The sequence below is a fragment of the Thunnus albacares genome, chromosome 21 (assembly GCF_914725855.1).
Source record: "Thunnus albacares chromosome 21, fThuAlb1.1, whole genome shotgun sequence".
Classification (NCBI taxonomy): Eukaryota; Metazoa; Chordata; class Actinopteri; order Scombriformes; family Scombridae; genus Thunnus; species Thunnus albacares.
The window spans coordinates 23,441,258-23,461,433 of NC_058126.1; the positions used below are offsets into that span (position 1 = coordinate 23,441,258).

General features: G+C 40.7%; 2 protein-coding genes across 12 annotated transcripts in view; both read left to right on the top strand.

The window, feature by feature from the left end:
* The window catches only part of kcnh2b (potassium voltage-gated channel, subfamily H (eag-related), member 2b), a 245,252-nt gene extending 237,652 nt beyond the window's left edge, over positions 1 to 7,600 (top strand). For all 6 annotated transcript variants that reach the window (XM_044339371.1, XM_044339376.1, XM_044339374.1 and 3 more), the window contains one exon: positions 909 to 7,600. In XM_044339371.1, coding sequence (XP_044195306.1) covers positions 909 to 1,349 — 441 coding nt within the window. In that variant the 3' untranslated portion in view covers positions 1,350 to 7,600. The remainder of the gene's footprint in view (positions 1 to 908) is intronic.
* Positions 7,601 to 9,532: 1,932 nt separating this feature from the next.
* LOC122972692 (microtubule-associated protein 4) overlaps positions 9,533 to 20,176 on the top strand; it is a 121,827-nt gene continuing 111,183 nt past the window's right edge. For all 6 annotated transcript variants that reach the window (XM_044339943.1, XM_044339944.1, XM_044339947.1 and 3 more), the window contains exon 1: positions 9,533 to 9,656. The gene's annotated coding sequence lies outside the window, so the exon portion shown is untranslated. The remainder of the gene's footprint in view (positions 9,657 to 20,176) is intronic.

The following is a 20,176-nucleotide window of genomic DNA, read 5'->3' on the forward strand; positions in this document are numbered from 1 at the left end:
TTTATTTTAGTTCTTACTTTACAACTTACAGTGCACACTTTAGGTGCACATTAAAATTAGTGAAGCAATTTAAACATTTATCCATAAAAGTGTGGATCTGTTGTTGCGGGAAGGTGTGGACAGGATTTAGACATCAGACATTTAAAGGTATAATGTGTAAGAATTGGCCAGAATTTTAGTTTAAAACATTCCCAAATTAACTAAAATTATCAACAGAATGTGAAGTAATAACAGATTTGATGTTATGTCAAAGACATACTGTGTTGCATAGATATCTACTGAAGTTAGCATGCTAACCAGCTAGCTTCAGCCCGTACTGTCTCGTAATATCACTTTGTACCACAGGGGTGATAGTGAGTCACTGTAGCATCCAGTCTGAACCTCAGTCCAACATGACAGGAAGAAGAAGTAGAGCTGCCCAATAATGTTGGAGCCAGGCTGAATGCTGTTGAAATTTATGCTGCAGGACTGTTAATATGTCACTTTATTAATTTTAATATTTTTTCAGGCAAGAAAGTAACCATGTAGACTCTCAATATGTGGTCAGTTTATCCAAATAAAGTCTATTTGGAAAGTTGCACCAACATTGTGGGAGCAGCTGCCTGCTGCTGGGGAGACATCAGCTGTTCATGTCAGCTGATCTGACAAACTGCACTGGCTCGTGCCAGCTGTGTTTAAACTGGCACGAGCCTTTTGGCATTGTAGCACATCGTAGTGAGCTGGATCGATATTGAAATATAATATCAATAAATTAGGTCTCTACTGAATTACTGTGTTTTAAAATGCATTTTATTAATAAATGAATAAATGAATAAATAAATGATGAAATAAATGACGCTGTGTGGCAGAGAAGGTGCTGTTTTACCATTAGTGAGTACTTCACTAGTTTTCTGTCTCTTTCTCTGCAGATCTTGGATTCCCAGGACTTTGAGGAGTTCCCAGCCAAGTCTATTGACTCTCTGCAGCCCCAGGAATCACCACTGATCAACACCACCCAGAGCCAGCTCGCCCCCTCTGGCCTGGACAGCCTGGGGCAGCATCTGGAGCTGGAGCTTGGACTGGGAACAGGGGCTGCAGTCATTTCAGGTCCAGCGGTAGGTTCAGGTTTAGGGTTAGATTTAGGTAGTGGGGCAGCAGTGGGGTCACAGCCTGCGATGGGGTCCAGCTTAGGAGCAGAGTTAGACTTTGGTTCGGGGGTGTGTATGGGGGCTGGGGTTGAGCCAGCGGCTGCAGCTGGGGTATCTTCCCTGGATCCCGAAACCCAAAGGAGGCTGTCCCTCCAAGAACCACAGACACCTCTGGACTCACGGACACCACAGAGACACAGCTCTGACCCAGGGGGGAGCTAAGGAAGAGGTGAAGGGGGAGGAGAGTGGGATGGAGGGATACAGAGAGTGAAAGAGAGAGACGGTTTATCCTCAAGTCCCTCCCATTTCCACCGGTCCTCATGGCACTTTGGAGGCACCTATACTGTACCTACCACCTAGCTATGTCTCACCATCCAAATTCAACCTCTGACCTCTCAAGTAAGGACACACTGCTCAGAAAGAGTGAAGCCAGGCGGGAGGGTCAAGGAAAAGATTGAGGCCTCTCTCCATCTCTCTCCTCCACGAGTCCCCCCCTCTCCTCACACCTGGAGCTTTCTGAACTCCACAATGGTACAACCTTTAACCAAAACCACAAACAGAGCGGAGACGAGCTCTGCCTCTTAATGATTACAGTCCGGGTCAACCCAGACCGATCTGGTCTGGACCTCTCAGTCATCCGCCGAGGGTGACGCCTCCACACACAAATAAATGACTGCTATCCTGTAGAAGAATCCCTTTACTGCTGTATCCAGTGTTGGATGACTAACGAGAACAAGCAAAGACAACAACGGACAGAATAATGACCAAACAAGTAGCCATTTACGTCTTGCACTGAAACTCCTATTGATATAATGATTATTCTATTCTATATGTCCGTGGCGCTTCCGATAAACTCACAAACTGGTTGGTAAATCATAGTGTTAGCTGGCCTAACAGAAAACCTACTGTCCCATTCTGTCATTGGTTCCTTCCCCCTGATGTCCTGCCCCGAGAGGCGGAGCTAATGCTCCCCTCTTCCCATGAGCACACTGGATTGACTGGTTTGCACCTCAGGGGTGGGAACTGGAGGGTTAAAAGCCATGAATTTTCTTGACGAACATATCAGCTGCCCTACCATAAACATTGTAGAGATTTGCTAGTGAGTGAAGAACATATGGCATGCTTAGGCAGTGTCACAAACAGGTAAACTGGCAAACTTACAAAGTTTACCAAGAGAAAATTGCACCAAGAAAAAAAAAAACCAACTAACTAAATATGTAAACAAGTAGGAAATCCCAACTTACTAATTTCATGAGCTATGAGTTAAAGTAGAGGAAAAATCATGTTTGATCATCAAACACTATGAAGAGATGAAGTCAGCAGTGAGTTCTAGTTTATCACGGTTGAATTTGCTACCTCAGATTTCATTGGTCCTTACTTTTTTTCACCTGAGCAAGCACCCAGAATGCTTTTACTTTGTACATACGAGTTCTGTCATGTGATACGTAAATATACAAGTTTGCCAGTTTACGACGACCAGCCGAATGCGCCATTATTCTATGTACAGTACAATATGCAAACACTGGCACGAAGAGACGAGTGAGTGCGCTTTAATCTTACTATGTGTGTGTGCTAAGTTCAGGTCCAAAGCTTTTTATGTGTGCGCGTGTTTGTCCTCGTTTTTTGTTTTTCAGTCTGCAGAGCATGGCGCAGTACGTTTGCTTCACACACTGTAGAGGGTCACTGGATTCTAATTTTAAGGGGCAAATTAGTTTTCTTTGCCCCCAAAACTGATTTTAGTGGCTAAACAGACAAAAGACAGATTCTGTGTTTGCTTTATGAGTCTAGATGGCACAAATAAAACCCTTTACAATGTAAGTTTAAATATACTTATGAGGTCATCTAAGTCCATCCAAGACTTCTCACTTCTACAGCAGTAGTGAAACCCAAGAAGAAGAAACGATTCAGTAGCACTGTAGCTGTTTAATTTCATTTAATTTTTCTAATTGCTTCCCACAGAAATACATCCCATCCTCGTCATGCGCTGTTAGCAGGCCTCCGACATGCTAAGGTTCTGTGTGGGGGTATGATGATGCTCACACACAGATGGTGACCACATTACCACTTTATTATTAATATAAACTAAGAAATGCAGCATATGCACAGATGTATGCACCAACCGGTTTGTCATTGAAGCTGACAGACCGCAGTTAATTAATTAATTTCACATCCAACCAGCTGTCACACTGCGCTGTCCAGGATCATGGCAGTTTATAGCTTTGGGGGGTCACAATTCTAAATATGGTGAGACTTTACACTAGTTATCACTCCTCAGGTTTCACTCGGCTCAGTGCAGAAATAATATTTGTACTGTAATGCTGCGTGATACAGATTGGCCTCAGACACAGTACCTGATGAATAACAGCGGTTTATTAGAAGGAGCGATGGCGATGTGTTGAAGTGATGAGGAAATCTTTGGTCCAGTTCTCCACCTTTCATCTACCTGCATTATAACGCACTGATGGGAGGCATCACAGCACTGCAGCAACTCACCACACACCAGATTCATTTATCCTGACAAGAAAACGACAAATTATTACTGAAGGATATGATTTCTCTTGTTTATAAGTGATCTTACGTTTGCATGATTGTGATGAGGGTTGGTTCATTTTTAATGAAATATCATGAAAGCTTTTCCTTTTATAGTAGCAATTACTGTGTGTCAAAAACATACAAAGAAACCTAGTAAGAGGTTTAACAGCTGGCAAGGTACAAAAGGAGGCAATACAATACAATATTATGACAAATTCATATTGACAGATCTTTAAAAAGTTGGCTATGTTTACACAGGTGGTAGATTTTTTTAGCAATAGCTGGTAGTTGTAAATTGAAATTAATCCTACCTTTTAGGTGACTGAAACACAACTGAACTGGCCTCCAACTCTAAAATGTAACCCTACATATACACTTCACCTTCTAACCTACATTAAATACAAGATACTGTATTTAGAATCTATGATTATGTGATGCTGCAATGTGATATTATGTTCAAATGACAGTAATCTGGTGCAAGATTGTGGATTTCAAAAGGTGGTGAAGGAAATGACAAAGGTGTAGTGGTGCCGCTTTTAGACTCTGCAGTTAAATTATACCCCGTTGTAGGCAGGGATGTAGAAAATAATAACAAGAGCAGGTGCAATGATACCCTCATGAAATGGAACTTCACTGAAATAACTCTTTATCACTTTATAGTTTAAAATCATCAAGATGAAGGGGAAAAAAATATATATCTGACATCTCCAAATCGTCTTCCCTGATTCAAATTTTCCCTTCCTGTTCCACACCATGAAGAAGTGAGTCATAGCAGAGGAGGGCAGGCCTGCTGAAGTGCAATAGTCCCTGAAAGACATGAGACTTGTAGCAGCTTAATCACATCTGTTAATGTTTTAGCACTTTATTTTTGAAACAGTGCAGATGTTTAATAAAGACTCAGGAATGTGTCATCGGTGTCATAGGGTTCATTTCGCTTCGTCTGATAACTCCAAACCAACAAAGAAAAGAGGAAAACGAGTCACATCCTAAAACTTTCATTCTGGTGGATTTTCCCTTTAATGCAGAATTATGAAGACTGTGTTTTGCTGCTTGCTGGTCTAAGCTATTTTATTTATTTATTTGGTTGTAGGATTATTTTTCTTGTCTTTGGATTGTATCTAATATGATATCATGAACAGGTCATTTGATGGAGTAAGTGAAGGTTTGTTTTGTGTTAACATGTCTCTTCCCATGTTCTTTTGTTCATACTGTATTGATGAATCTGACGCTCATACAACCTTTCAATATTTATTCAATATTTATGGGTATAAGTGCTTGCTGAGCAATAACCATTATTATTATTATCAATATCAATAATTCTAAACTGATCAATTCCAAAATGCAGAGGAGTCACATTCAAGACACATTGTGCATGTTGCCTATTTATCACACTTGTTGTCAGTGTCTCTGCCTGTGCAGTGATTGGACCGTGTGGCTGCGTGTGAGCAGCCAGTGTCACACTTTGTAAAGCTGCACTTTAGTATCGAACCAAAGCAAGTGAACGCTGTTACAAATGATCACTGGTGACATTTTAAACTCACATGTAATTCTCTTTTGAGACATTTAAAACAGAGTGTCGGCTGAACATCTGACTTCAAACGAAGGTGTAAATGCAGTTGGCTTATCTGTGATTTTAAAGTTCAACCAGGGATATTTTTTTAGTGACTTGACAAGAATTTTTGGGGGGGGTGTGATCAGGACGGTTGTGAAAACTTGAACCCAGAGAATTATTCTAAAAGGTGAGAGTTGCTGTGTAAAAAGTGATTCTAGCAGATGAAAGCTGACTGGACATGTCACTGTGTTCAACAGTCTGTAGTTAAAATGTGAGTGAATGCATCACGGATGTCCAAAGCTATAATGATAAGCTGACACTGACCAGATCTACTGAGTTCTTCTTACTACTGAACCCTTTCTGCTTGTTGTTGTTGTGTTTTATTTGGTTTTGCTGACATAGCCATCACCCTCAGTTAGTTTTCACCAGCAGTCCCAGCTCCCCCTTCCACTCTGCAATTTGTCCACAAACGAGGAAGAATGGAGAACAGGTTACAGCTGTTTTGTGTGTCAGTCAAGTCCCGTTACAAAACACTCCTGACTGCAAATATCCAGTGAATCTGGAGTTTCATGGACTTCTTTACCAGTGAATCTGTTTTTTTTCTTTTCTTTTCTTTTTTTTTTTTTTTTACAGTGTAGTGCTGAGGTACTGATTTGCAGAAGTGGGCTCTCCTCGCCATCTCATGTACTGTAGCGAGTGTTTTGTTAGTATTCAATAACAGTCACCTAGTGGCCTGAACTGTATCTTTACATTCAGAACTATGACCTCAAATCTAGAATGTGGTTGTTGTCGACTCTTCTTCTTTGACCTTGTACGTGACGGTAGACCTTAGTGGAATATTCAATGCTAGAGAATACATTTATGTAATGCATACTGCATATTATAACAGTAGAGGGTGCACTTTGAGAAAAAAAAAGAAAAAAAAAAAAGAATGGATTTACATCCATGAGGGGATGGGGAATGGGTGTGTTTGTTGGGGGAGGGTATTTAAGGAGGTTAGAGTGTTTTATTCCCCTTTGCATTTGAATACACACACACACACACACAAACTTAGGCGCTTACAGTCACACCTGCGCACACACACACACCTATACACATACACACCTACACACACACACACACCTCGCTTAATGGCTCTTCCATATTGCTGAGCTTTTTTCAGCTCTGTTCAACTTTCTATGAGTTCTGACAGACTTGGGTCCTGTATTTGTAGATATTTTGAGCACTTGGGGAGGGGGGGTTTGGTACCGTTTACACAACACTGGATCTGCTCTGTCACTCCTTGCCTGTACATACTAACTTCTACTACTTGTAAAGGAATCAAACTCTTTGGCACTCGTATAGCCAGCACTATGCAGAAACTGAAAAATTTCTTTGGCATGCTTTGAAATGCAGAATACTATAGAGGAAAATATACTAAATAAATAAAGTCTGCTCTAATTTCTTATGAAAATAATCACCTTATTGAGAAAAAAAAAAAAAACGTGGACAAAGCCGTCCATGCGATCATGAGGAGGAGGAGGAGGACGATTAGGATGAGGATGATGAAGCTACTTTTAATATTGTGCACATTTTTACTTGCATGCTGCACTGAGAATCATCCAGCAATGAGAGGGTTTGATGTGCAAAGCAGCTGATTTTTGCTGTATGCTTGCAAACTGTGTGTAGAGTGAAACACTGAATTCTTCCGGGTTACGGGAGAGTCATATTTATATATACATATATATACATACTACTTCCAGGTCATGGAAGAGAGGGATACTGAATAGCTGCAAATATAGTGATCCTAGATGATACAATATTATATTGTATATTTGTATCTTTGGTTGCAAACCACTTTAATGGAGTGATGCATGTGTGGCAGTCCTGGGCAGAACTGTTAAGTGTTTCCCAAATCTTTAGGAGCGCTTGATTTACCTTACCTGTGCTCCTCTCAGGCTTGGGAAGTTAAATCAAGTGCACCTAAAATATTACAAACCCTGCTTTGGCGCAGCTGAGAGGGGCTACACTCTTAAGAATGTCTATTATCAACACATCTGAGTGCAGTTTGGGACCACACCTCTGTCGTGTTTCTTTTCAGTGCCTAAGGTGTTAAAATCTGTTAACACGTTTTTTGCTGAAAAGTACCGATGTCCCGGAAAAACTCTCACAAATGTTGTGAAAATAGCAGATCTTTTTTAATAGTGTAAACTCTGTGGCGGTCCCTGGAAATCTGACAGTCATAGAATTATAATACTGGGTTGGCTAATGGAGTGCTTAGAAGTTCATAATACATTATTTATATCAAATGTTGGTGCAGCTCCAGGTTCTGATTGTGTGATAGCATTATCAATGGTTGAACTTTATAAAATTTCAAAATATTTCTTTCAATAAACCTCTTTGAAAGCAAGATTGTCATGTCTGGACTGATTCTTAGATGCATTACGGAACTGTTGACTAGACGTTTTTCCTTTTCTCTCCACATTTTAGTCCTGAAGAACAATCTGCTTCTGTCTACTGGAAGAAACATGAATCAGGTTTTCAGACAAGCCTGAAATCATTCTGAGTCATAAATACATAATGAGGTATTAAAACTCACACAACGACCACACTGATTAATCACTCTAATACAATTTTTCCTGCAAAGCAAATTTGATCAACTTCTTCCACTCAACCATAGATTAATAAATTAAACATGCCTACAAGGACAAGAATAAAATAGTTATAGCTCCACATTGATACAAATCGTTCCACAAGTTTCTTTTGAACACTGAAATGTGCATAACTGTTATTAAAACAGAGCAGAACGCATGAACAGATCATGAGACCCAAAAGACACAAAGGCCCTTCTTATTTCTTACCAGAGCACCTGTGGCCCACCTTAAACTTATCCTTAAAGTTATGCTGTTGAATACAGATCCGAAACTTGAGTATTTTGCTCATGCTAGAGATGAAAAGAGGCTCAGTAAATCCTCCCCCAAAGCTTCCTGTCACAGCAGATTCACACTGACTCTCCTCTGCACAGATATCAACACAAAATGTTACAGAAAACCATCCAAGTAAACCTGTGATGCATGGTATTTTCTATCAAAGAGAGACATTCTGCTGTCAGTCATATTTAAATGATTTTACTCACTTTAATGAAGGTTTACTCTAGTTTTAGTATGGATGTGAAGCTGTTTGGGAAAATTAGAAATATAATAAGTATTAGGTCAGACTCCATATTGGCAAATACTCAACATTAAAGAGTCAGGACGCAGAGAGACGTCACTGGTCAGTTCAGTAACCTGTTCAGCACTTTCCATAAAAATCACTTTTGAGTCTACAAACACAACTGTGAATTTAGCACGTTTTTAAAAAAAAAAAAAAAATCTATACTGTCCCATCCCTTTTGCCAATAGCACAAATCAATGTGCAACCACTAGTAGGCAGATTTTCTCTCTGAAAACCACTCTGTGCGTAAAAAGCGCAAAAGTCCGGACGCGCTCCGTTACGCACGTCTGTAAATAATAACATAATGTGAAATGACTATGCAGAAAGCTGGAGCAACAGGGGCACTCAGTATATATAGCTTATAGTTTTAACTGATGTGTGCCTGTTTCGTCACAAGGTGTCACTACAATCCTCCATAATTTGATTATAGACCATGTTTTGATTTTTTTCCCTTCACATACTAGTGTAATTTTACTTTCACTGAGGGAAAGGTTGGCGGGTGTAGTGTGTGAATAGCCAGAGGTCTTTGTTCAGCGGACATGTGGCCTGCATGTCTGTGTTTCAGGTTTATGAAGCGTGAAACCAAATGTAGCTATAATGGGATAAAGTGCGTGCACTGCAAGATTGCATGAGATTTGTTTCAACGTGATTGTTCTAGAAAAAGAAACATCCAGTATTTTATTATTGTTACTAACAGATATACAAACTAAATGATCATTTCGCTTATTTAACGTTATACCTGACCCATCTGTAATAAGCACAAAGGTGAATTTGCTAGTATGATCTCTAGTTTACATAAGGAGTCTGTATTTTCTACAATTATCCTCATTCCTGTCGTCCCGGTGACATTCCAGTCATCTGGGCGGTATAAGGGCGTCTTCCTGGGCCCTGGCCGTATCCAGAGCCCGTTCCCCCCGGCGATTGGACCGGCACCGTCCCGTAAAAGGAGTCAAACTTCTCCATTGTATGTACAGCGTGTCTGTCAAAAGTGCATTTGGTGACGACGAAGGGTCTGCTCCGCGTTTGGAAGCTGTGATTGGTCAATAACCTTGTCACGTAGAGCTGAGCATCGACTTTATTAGGTACAGCGAGAGCCAATCAGTGTTACAGAGCTGTGATTGGCTCAGAGCTTCTCCGGGGTGGAGCAGGTTAGTCTGCGGCCAGCGGAGCGCACTCTCGGGTGGGCGGATCGTAGCGGTGACAGCGACGCTCGGAGACTCCCGAACAAACTGTCAAAAAGCAGACAAGTAACGGTGAGTGGAGCAGAAATATGAACGTTGTGTTGTGTTTGCTGTGTGTGGAGACGCGCTCTGTCCGCAGTGAGTGCGGAGTGTGCGGGCGGACAGCCGCGGGCTTCGTAGCAGTGAAGTGACGGTGATTTTGGATGAGTGATCTCAGCGACGGTGCTGCAGGAGAATGCTGCCTTCAGGTGCTGCTCGGAAACTCTTACTTTCCATTATGAGTTGACTGTATGCGCAGTAGCAACGTACTCGTCTCGCCCTCTTTTTAATTAACTATTAGCTACATGCTGATGCTTTCAGCTTTCTTGAATCGTCTCATTGCCAACATTGACTAGCAACTTTCTGCGTCATATTTATTACATTGGTGCGTCGTTCATGTGCGACGGGATATAGGAACTTCAACGTTCCCGACAGCCCTTGAGGCAGCATGGGTGCTCACGGTGAAGTTGCACTGTCACAGCACACACAGGAGCAGGCAAAGTTATGCAAGCAGAGTGCCACTCTGTTGGATCTGTCCATTCATTTACAGGCTGTGAGGAGGAGTGCAGGATTACTGAGGCTGTCATGTGCTGTTTATAATTGCATACAATGTTTATGCTCTATATTCTGAACTGTCTGCATGTGGAGACTTCAGGGCCTGACTGATACTGGATTTTTGTGGCCGATACCTGTATTAGGGATTAAAACAATTCTGATATCAATATATGGGCTGATAAATATATATAACTTGAAGTAAGAAAAAGGATCAACTATACATAAAATGCATCCTATATAACTGATATGATACCGATGTATCTGTGATAGGCCAATATCGGCTGATGAAATTGGCCAACCAATAATATTGATCGGCTCAAGAAGACTTATGTGTAGCAGACTTGTGCAGGAAATGAGCACAAAATCATATGTGTGTAAAAAAAAAAAAAAAAAAAAAGCTTAAGTAAATAATTGAGTTTGATATTAACTCCAGTGTGCTCAGGATCATAAATTTCTACATGATAAGAGCCTATCATCATGATATGATTCATCTGAAGGTCAGCAAACAATGATACTGAGCCCTAATTGACACCCTCAACTATTATCTCATGAAAAAGTACCGTGCAAACTACTGGAGTTTTTCATGTTGATATGGAAACTTTCTTTCTGTCTTGTGCAGGGTTCCTCTGGAGTTTTTTGAGAAAAAGATGGCAAAGGCTAGAGAACTTGTGTGGTACAGCGTATGCAGTTTGTGACAAATGCGCTTAAGTGACAAAAATCATGATTTGACCGTCAAAAGTGTTCATATATACCAAGCTGGAACAAAAAGATGACAAATAAAGGTTGTGTTGGAGTTAGCTGCTCTGAGTGACGGCGTCGAAAGTTCACAATATACTTGTGAGTTCATCTCAGAAAGGTCATTATTTAGTCATTAAATCAAAAAATCCTTGCAACCGCTGCAGGTTTTGAAGATGAACTGCAAGATAACGCTAGGGTGTTCGTACTATGCGCTGTCCGGGTGCTTTGCTGCCCTCGCAGTTGAGTTCCACCTTTTTTGTTCAGTCAACATCACATACTGGAAATTTTCAACAAAGGCGGGGGCCAATAATACAAAGGCGGCCCGCTTTTTAGTTAGATAGGCAGGGAAAACCCTGGCTTTGTGTTACAAAGTGCAGATAATCTGGAGGAGCCATAAACACACTAAACACTAACCCACACACACACACACACACACAGAGTCAGACACAGGACTCATCTCCAGAGCTGACTGTTCACACCTACACTGGAACGTCATAGTACATTTAGCTTTGGAAATTGATGATATACAGTAATGAGAGGAATCACAGCTGAGAGGATTGTCCCTCTCTCCCTCCCCTTCCTCCCTCCTTCTATCCAGATTACTGTCCAATCCTCCACAGCCAGATTACTGAGTGGGAAATAAGAGGTGGGACTGATCTAAGGCCCTGAATTCATTATGGACTTGATCCAATCAGATTCCTAAAACGTCCCATTGCTTGATACTTTGCTGTAAGCCTGCCAAAGTGATCAGGTATTAGGTCGGAGGGTTTGACAGTTATCAGACAGGTCGGGGGGGGGGGGGGGGGGGGGGGGGGGGGGGGGGGGGGGGGGGGGGGGGTTGTGTTTCTTGGGTCGGTACTAACTTTTCCCTGAGTCACTGAGATGAACAGCCACAGTAGGCGTGTGTGTGATCCTACAGGTTCACAATATGCAGAGATGAAAGGATGGGGAAACACATGCTTTGCTGTCCAGGGATCAAATCCCACCTGAAATATCTGTTTGCATTTGGCTGGGTCCCTCCCAGCTTCCCTGCTGCCTGTAGAGGAAAACACTAACTGGTACAAGAAAGAGAAATAGATGTTCATTTCATGTCGAGATAAGTAGGCCTTTTTCAGTACTCTGTATTACACAAATGTTAAAATTGTAGTTGAAGGCCGTGGATAAGTGAACAAAAGTGATACTGTTCATCGGTGCAGCATTATTTATTAATCTCTACCCGGGGCGGCTGTGGCTCAGAGGTAGAGCGGGTCGTTCACTAATTTTAAGATCGGCGGTTCAGTTCCCAGACCGCATGTCAAAGTTTCCTTGGGCAAGATACTAAATCCCAAATTGCTCCTGAAGGCTGTGCCATCAGTGTGAGTGTGTGCTTGAATGAACATGAGAAACTCCTCCTGACGAGCAGGTTGTGCGGCACTACGGCTGCCGTGGTTACTGTATTACCGCGGTAACGCAATCATGTAATGCCCGCCGCAGAGTCAAGCTGTTCACCGCTTCACCCCTGAGTGAGCAGCTCAAGTGATGGGACATTATTACATATATGTGTGTGTATATATATATATATATATATATATATATATGTGTGTGTGTATATATATATATATATATAAATTCTCTCAGGCTTGACATAAAGAATGACGTGCGTCCAGTATTTGTAATATTCCTGCTGAAAAGTCGGCCTCTTAATGACAACACTGGAATAAGGACAGACATTTAGACTATAGAGGCTATAAAGAGTAGACTGCTACAGGAACAAATGCATTCAAAAAGTTAACCGCATATAAGACAGGTTTTTTTCCTGGAAATACATCTGAAAAAGTGGGGCTGTCTTATTACGTCTTATTAAGGGGTCTAGACAATTTTGTGTTCACAACATCAGAAGTAGTGGTGTAACGTGTTGCATTATGGGTTGTTTGTAGCCTTAATGTTGCTAAGTTAGCGAGTGACTTAAAGTCTGTTTATAGTGAGTGTGTTAGAGTGTTTCGTTAGTCCAGTTTAACCTGCAGGAGTTTCTGAAGGTTGGTGTAATGTGTTTTTCTGCCACGGAGGAAATAAATTCATGATGAGTGAAAACGCGTCTTCCGACGTGTCTACTGCAGAAAGGGAATATGTCAAGCTGCCAAATACCACTGTGACAGATGATAAGGAGCTCAAAAAGACGAACAGGCAGTCTTATAAATCCTAACAGCTGGAGAAAATGATTTTATTCCAAGAGACTGGTAGGAGAATGTGAGTATGTAACTATACAATGTTATATTCAGAAAGAATTTTTCCAAAAACAGGTGTTGGAGAAGGGTGTGTCATCTTATAATCAGAGCCGCCTTATATTCGGGCCAATATAGTATTTAGGCACCAATTGTTTTATAACATCTGAGGTTTAAATACATTTTTTTTCATGGCAGTTACTGCGATGGTTTGAAAGGCTGTGAAAGGCCAATCAAGTGTTGCAGTGCACCTCTACAGGGTTGAGCAGTGTGTGGGGGTGTGGGCGTGTTTGTGCTCTACAACCACTGTGAAACAATCAGAAAATTAACTTTTTTTATTGATATGATTTACCAGCTTTCTCGCTACCACCGCTCCCTCTCTTCATTCACTCTCTAGCTCGCTTGACCACAGCTGCTCTCTCTGATGTGGGGTTGGGTTTCTCCAAAAGTTGACTCAACTTTCTCGCCACTACGGCCGAAACCCGCGCAGCCAAAACGCACTACCCCCATTTAAATGAATGAGAGGACTGGAGTTTTCACCACACCACCTGATTTGGTCTGAATATGGCCTAAATTGTGCGGTTGGAAAAAAATCAATACAGCGTCAGCTCTCGCTGGCACCTTGCATGGCAGCCCTGCCATCAGAGTGTGGTTGTGTGAATGAGTGAATGTTGGCATATAGCGTAATGCTCTTTGAGTGGTCGGAAGACTAAAAGGCGCTGTGTAAATGCAGTCCATTTACCATTTACCTACTCTGATAACGATGTCTCTTATTTTGAAGGCTATCAGCTCATATAACATAATTATATACTAATGGACCATCATTTGTTTGTGTTGCATGAAGTGCAAGGCCTTGTCATTAATTCTAATTTTTTAATGCATTTTCCTAGCAGCAGGGAGTCTGACTGTGAGAAACTCTGCAAATCATTACAGTCTTCTTGAAGCTTGGAATTAACAGCTTGGACTGTTGTAACTCCTGTGAAGAAGAAGAAAAAGTACCTTAAAAAGCTTTTACTGCAACTGTTTCGGAATACCGCAGCACTAAGAGTAGATATTTCCAGTGATGAAAACTTCTAAAAAAAGAGGAACATCTGTTTTACTCCATAACTGTTTCATAAATACATAAGCCCAACTGTTCCGATTCTACTACAGCACCTCTGTGTCAGTGTTCTGAACCTTCAGCAGTGTTTCCTGAGCAGGCCCACGTTAATGCACAGCAGCTTCTTGCCAACATCAAATACCATTCAGTAGTTTTATAGATGTGGACAGTTCTGGATTTGATTTTCTTCTTGGAAAAAACTCTGCAAAGGTGAACTCAACAGTAGCCTGCTGAAGAATCATGTAGCCAATGCAGCATAGGAAACTGTTGGTTTAACAGTATGCTGTACCTTTCACCGATTCTCTGGGTCCCGACTCATCTAAATCTGGTTTTGCATGAGACTCAGTAAAGCTGAGCACATTGTTTGACTAAAATGGTCAGCTCTGTGACAAATTACCCACTTTTCGGACAAATTGGATAAATGATCGCTCAAGCATGTTTGCCAAAATCTAATGTCTGAGATTAGCCTTGAAAAGGAGGCTTTGTTTTGGGAGCGTAATTGTAGAACTGGTGGGATGGTTGGTCATTTAGCTGCCCATACAAACCAAGTGAAAGTTTCTTAAAGCGAAAGAAGATACAGGAGGCCGCCATGAAACAACAAATGAGCCACATTCAGACTTGTATGATATCATAATCGCATGATGAGTAGATTAGTTTGTATCAAAATGATTCAGTATTCTTTAAATTTCATTAGATTTCTACTACTGACCCATTGTTTGGAACAGAGTAGAAACAATGAATCCATTAGTTGATTGACCGAAAATGAGTCTGCAACTTTTTTAATAATTGATAAATTGTTTAAGTCATTTCCTTTTGGCAAAAATGCCAAGCAGTCACTGGTTTTATCTTCTCAATTGTGACTATCTTCTGCTTTTGATTGGTTTATAACATTGTAAACTGAATATCTTTGAGTTTTGTTAGTGAGACAAAAGACCTGAAGATATCACCTTGAGGTTTTGGAAACTGTGATTCACTATTCTCTGAGATTTTATACAGCAAACAATTAGTCAAGAAAATAATTGTTAGTTGCAGCTCTAGTGTAGAACCATGCTGTTGTGATCAGTAATATAGTTTAGACTGTAGTGATGACTATGAATGTGACTGTTTCTGTCATATTTGAGCCAGTAAGATAAGTCTATAGTCCAGTTACAGCTGGGTATCTGTTAAAAGTTTTTATACTGATGCTGTTTAAATGTTACTTTAAGACAAGACAGCCATATGAAAACTTTTTTTTAATTCAAATAAGACAAAATTAGCTAAATTCTTACTTAAGGCCAAAGATTTAATGCTAACTTTCAGTAGCCTACTTGATAGTTTTTAATACTTGATGCTAAGATCACATTGATCGGGTCTAAAAAAAACATAGGCTATATGGCATATACGGCATATGATAATATCCACCCTTTAGCTCCGTTAAGCTGCTCATAGACCAACTCGTTTGAAATGTACTTCAGTTATCAGATAATTAAACCACATGAAAGATCATTGGTTTTAACCTTTTGTGGTAAGCAGCGGGAGGCAGATGTACATGTTCTGCTCATAGCAGTTAATCGCATGTGAGTCTAGTGGGAAGGATTTAGTTTAATATATAATAAAAGTCTTTTATGAAGACTTTTATAAAGTGTAGTGGTCAGGGACAGTAAAAGACTGGCACATTGCTAAAGGAAATAATGTTATACAACTGCCCAGTGTGGTGAAGGAATCCATGCTTTCTTTGATGTATCCGTGTAAAAGCTTCAGTCCTCTCTATTCCAGTATTCACTCATATTTTACCATCTGTAGGATGATTACACAGTACAAATATTTGTGTCCTGGCTTTATGCTCTATCTTTGGGAGGAATCATTTTCTTTTATTTTTTTTGGACAGTCTTGGCTTTAAATAAGTAATCAGGCCCACGGCCCAAAGCAGGTCATCTCCTTTTCACATGAAGTCCCAAGCAGGAGTGGTAAAAATATTTAAATATGTAAAAAAAAAAAAAGGAATGTATTTGTTCAGACAGCAGTGGAGTTCTGTTTGGGGTTTTATCCTGGAATGTCAGTGAGTCTTACTCTGTTTAAAATAATTGACTTTGGTCATTCAAAGAACAAAAATGTCAAACTCTGAGTAGAAGGATCCTCTGCTAACTCCTTTCTCCAAATTTCTGTTTTTATCCTCTTGACAGATGCCAAGATTGACAAAGCAGAACAGTCGGGTTTTTATTTTTAACACATGAAGTGAACTGGCAGTATGACAGGAACCTTTTGATGTTTTATTACATTAATAACATTGCATCTATTACAGCTCTGTGGTCAGGAGTCCCGCTTTCACCTGCCAGAGAGGCTTTTATTCCTGGTTAAACAAATCAAATAATCCACTGATTAGAGCTGCAGCAATTAATCGATTTAATCAAAAAAAATAATTAACTATTTTGATAATCATTATCAAGTTACTGAGCAAGCAAAGATACCAAGCACTGGCTTGTTCTGCTGCTTTTCTTGGTCTTACATTACAGTTAGTTGGATATTTTTGGGTTCTGGACTGTTGGCCGGACAAAACGAGACATTGGAAGACGTCATCTTGTGCCTTTTTCATTAATTAGTGATGTTTTATAGACAAAACGGAACATTATTATGACTTGTAATAATGAATTGAAAATGACCTAAAAGCGAAAGCCCTAAAATCTGATCTGTTATATGTGTATCTTTTATGGTGGCTCCATAAAAAAGGGAAAGTTGGCTGGTCCGTTGGAGGCCATTGGTCATATAGACTGTTTATCCAGGCTATATTAAATCTTAATGCTGTGTGCATAAGCATCACTGATGTTGGCAGACATCTTTTGCAAAACAGAAATCAAATAAAAGACGGGATACAGGAAGGAAGGAGAAAGCTAGGGAATAATGACTGTAGTAGGAGGAGAGGGAAGGAAGGAAGGAAGGAAGGGAGGGAGGAAGTGTACAAGTGCACACAGGTTCCTAGAATTTCTCAATTGAATAGGTTGTGAATTGTCCTCATGTTGTGGAATGTCAAGTATGGAATAATTGACTGGAATTCAGAGGCTTTGACTCCATCTTCTTGCTCTCCACCCAGACGCTTAAAACAAACCTCCTCCCTGATGGATCATCAGCTATGGTTTCCTTCCTCATGTCCCCTTGCCAGGGTTTACATTAGCCAGTATACGCCGGCTTTTTGCTGGTGTCATGTTTAGTTGTCCAGCAGATGAAAATATCAGTGGCCAAAATGACCTATAGTATGTTGCCAAGACAACTTAAATATAAACTTATATCATGGAGAAGTTTGTTTTGCCTCCGCTGTTAAGACATTAATAGATTCACATAGTGTTTGGTCATGTGACTAAGCGTGACACGAGAGTCAAAAGCCAGCGCACACTCCAGCAACACTCCTGCACTTTGGCTCGACAACAGTTAACACGACTCCAAAAAAGTGTTTCCTCTCAGGTAACGTTACATCCAGCATTGGTACAGTTAAACTAACGGATCAGCCTGGAACTCCACAGTTAAATAACATGTTATTGATCAGTAGGAGGTTTAATTTTCCCCATACGGTCCTGGTGAGAGACGGGCTCAGAGAGACTGTGGCAGGTGGAGGTGGTGGTGGAGCTGCAGCTGCAGGCTGCCCGCATGGCTGCATTAAATTAACAATAGCAAGGCTATTTGTTTTATCTTATTGTTGTAGCCTATATGCTGAGTTGGCAAAGTTTGTGAAGAGTTCATTCTGCTGACTGAAACACATTTGTTGGATCATTGTGTTTTTTTGTTTTACTGCTGTTTAAATGTAGGCTGTTATATGACTACTTAAAATGTCCAGTAGTAGCTGGAAATCTGGAATATTAACAGCTCTATTGACTATCAAAACAAAGTCTAGCATAAACTCTGCCACTCACCATGACTGGACATTCAGAGAACATCTCTCATATATGTGAGCTCGTATGTTGAAGCTCATTGGGGAAGTTTTCTAGATCATGTCAGGGCCTGGGTTAAAATGATGGTTCCAGAAAGCTGATGTCAGATGCTCTTGACTGTAGCAGATACTCTCTTCAAGGTCAACAGACTGCTTCATCCCAGCCTCTGTCTAGGAATCAGGAAGCAGAGGAAATCCATCATCCATTCGCTGCTGTGCTGCCAAACAATGCATCTGCTGCTGGCAGGTTAGCTTGGGACAAGGACGGCATTATTATCCTTATATAATAACGCTTCCTCACTTACATGCAAACCTATTAAGTTGTACTTATTTTACTGGTTTTCCCTCTCAGTTCACCCCCACCAGATCACCAGGTCATTTCCAGACAAAAGCCTGTTTATCGATCCCCCAGCTGCTGTCTCCCCTAGTACACTCGATTGTCGCTTGACTGTTGGGAACATTGGGAATCAGTTGGTAAGATCCATGATGGCCATGCTAAGTGGTCCAGAGTGGGCAGCTGGAGGAATGTTAAGGTTCCAGTATGCTTTAAACAAAGAAGTTCATATGACATGTTTTCTGTCCACATTGAATGGCAAAATTGCTTTTAGCTGTTTGGAACGTCCTTATTGGAGTGTGCCTTCATAGAAAGGAGCAAGACAGTAATTGTTGACATGGGCGCCACTGGCAGGCTACCCAAACGATGGAAATAGTCATGTGATGAATGAAAAAAAAAGCCAGAGAGAGAAGTTCAAACCTTATTTACTGTAACACCTCCTCACAGCCAACTGTGTGAGGTGGGTGTGACTGTCAGATTGTTAGTTTTGGAAAGTTAGAAAATGGTTTCTGTTGCCAGGAAGGTGTGGAGAGAGGAGCCTGACACACTGTTTGACAGTCTGATAAACACTTCATTTGAAGCCTGTTGCGATTTTACAATCCAAAACCCAAAGATACTAAGTTTACACGTAAGACCAAAATACAGCAAATCCTCATGATTGATGAGCTGGCACAAGGTAACATGTAGCATTTTTGTTTGATTATCAGAATAGCTGATGCCTTTAGCCCTCTGCTGTGTCTGGCAGGCACCATAGTTTGGGAAGTTGCCTGCTTTTACTACAGAAGCAGCGTTCACTGGTGATATTATCTTATCATTGCTTTACAAAATTAACTGATTAAACATAAACATTTTGAATATTTGCATAGCATATTCATAGCACTAAACATCAGTGTGATTCTTCTGGTTAAGCTTGTATTTTCCACAGTAAAATGACCAGATTTCCTATTCATGCATGTCTTCCAACCCTGTTAGAGACGCGATTAAAGACATCATTACTGTTGTTTAGGACTGGTGCAAGACCATGTGCACAATCTGAATGGATCAATACCCACTAGAGTAGTTAATGGCTTCAGTGCTGCCAGTAAAGCTCTGCAGCTTATTGAACCTGCAGAAGATCTTTAAAACATTTTACATCGTTTACTGTAAAATCAATGTGGCTGTAAAAAGCTGGTGATTCATCGATAATAACATTTCATTCCATGAGCCAGGCTGGCTGTGATTCAGCTGTTTTGCACCAGAACATCAGTTAAAGGTCAGTATAGGTACTTTTGAGTTTTCCCAGCCGTCAGATACACATATAAGCCAGTCAGAAGTGTGTAATCAAAAAAGACATTTTCATGTTCTGTTAGTGTTCAGCCAGCACTGTTGGCAGATGAGCTTGTATTTTAGTAAAAAGGTCAGAACAGGAAAGTCAGGTTGTGGCCTGTTCCTCAGTTCTATCCAAACCCCAAATGGCCTCCATCAGAGTTTGTGCTGCTCTCCAATAAATGATTTTTTTTGTCTTTTTATAATGTTGTCTGGGCTTGTTGTGAATCCCTTTGAGGGATGTCGCGGCCAGGTGGAATTATACACACTCATTCTTTGTCTACTTCTGTATCACGCCCCCAGAAAACATTTTCATCAGGTAAAAGTTCAGAGAGAAAAAAAAAAGCTGCTCTAGTTTCAATGAATTACTTATCACTGATGATTGATATTAGGTGGCAGCAATTACATGTTGTGGACAAATAC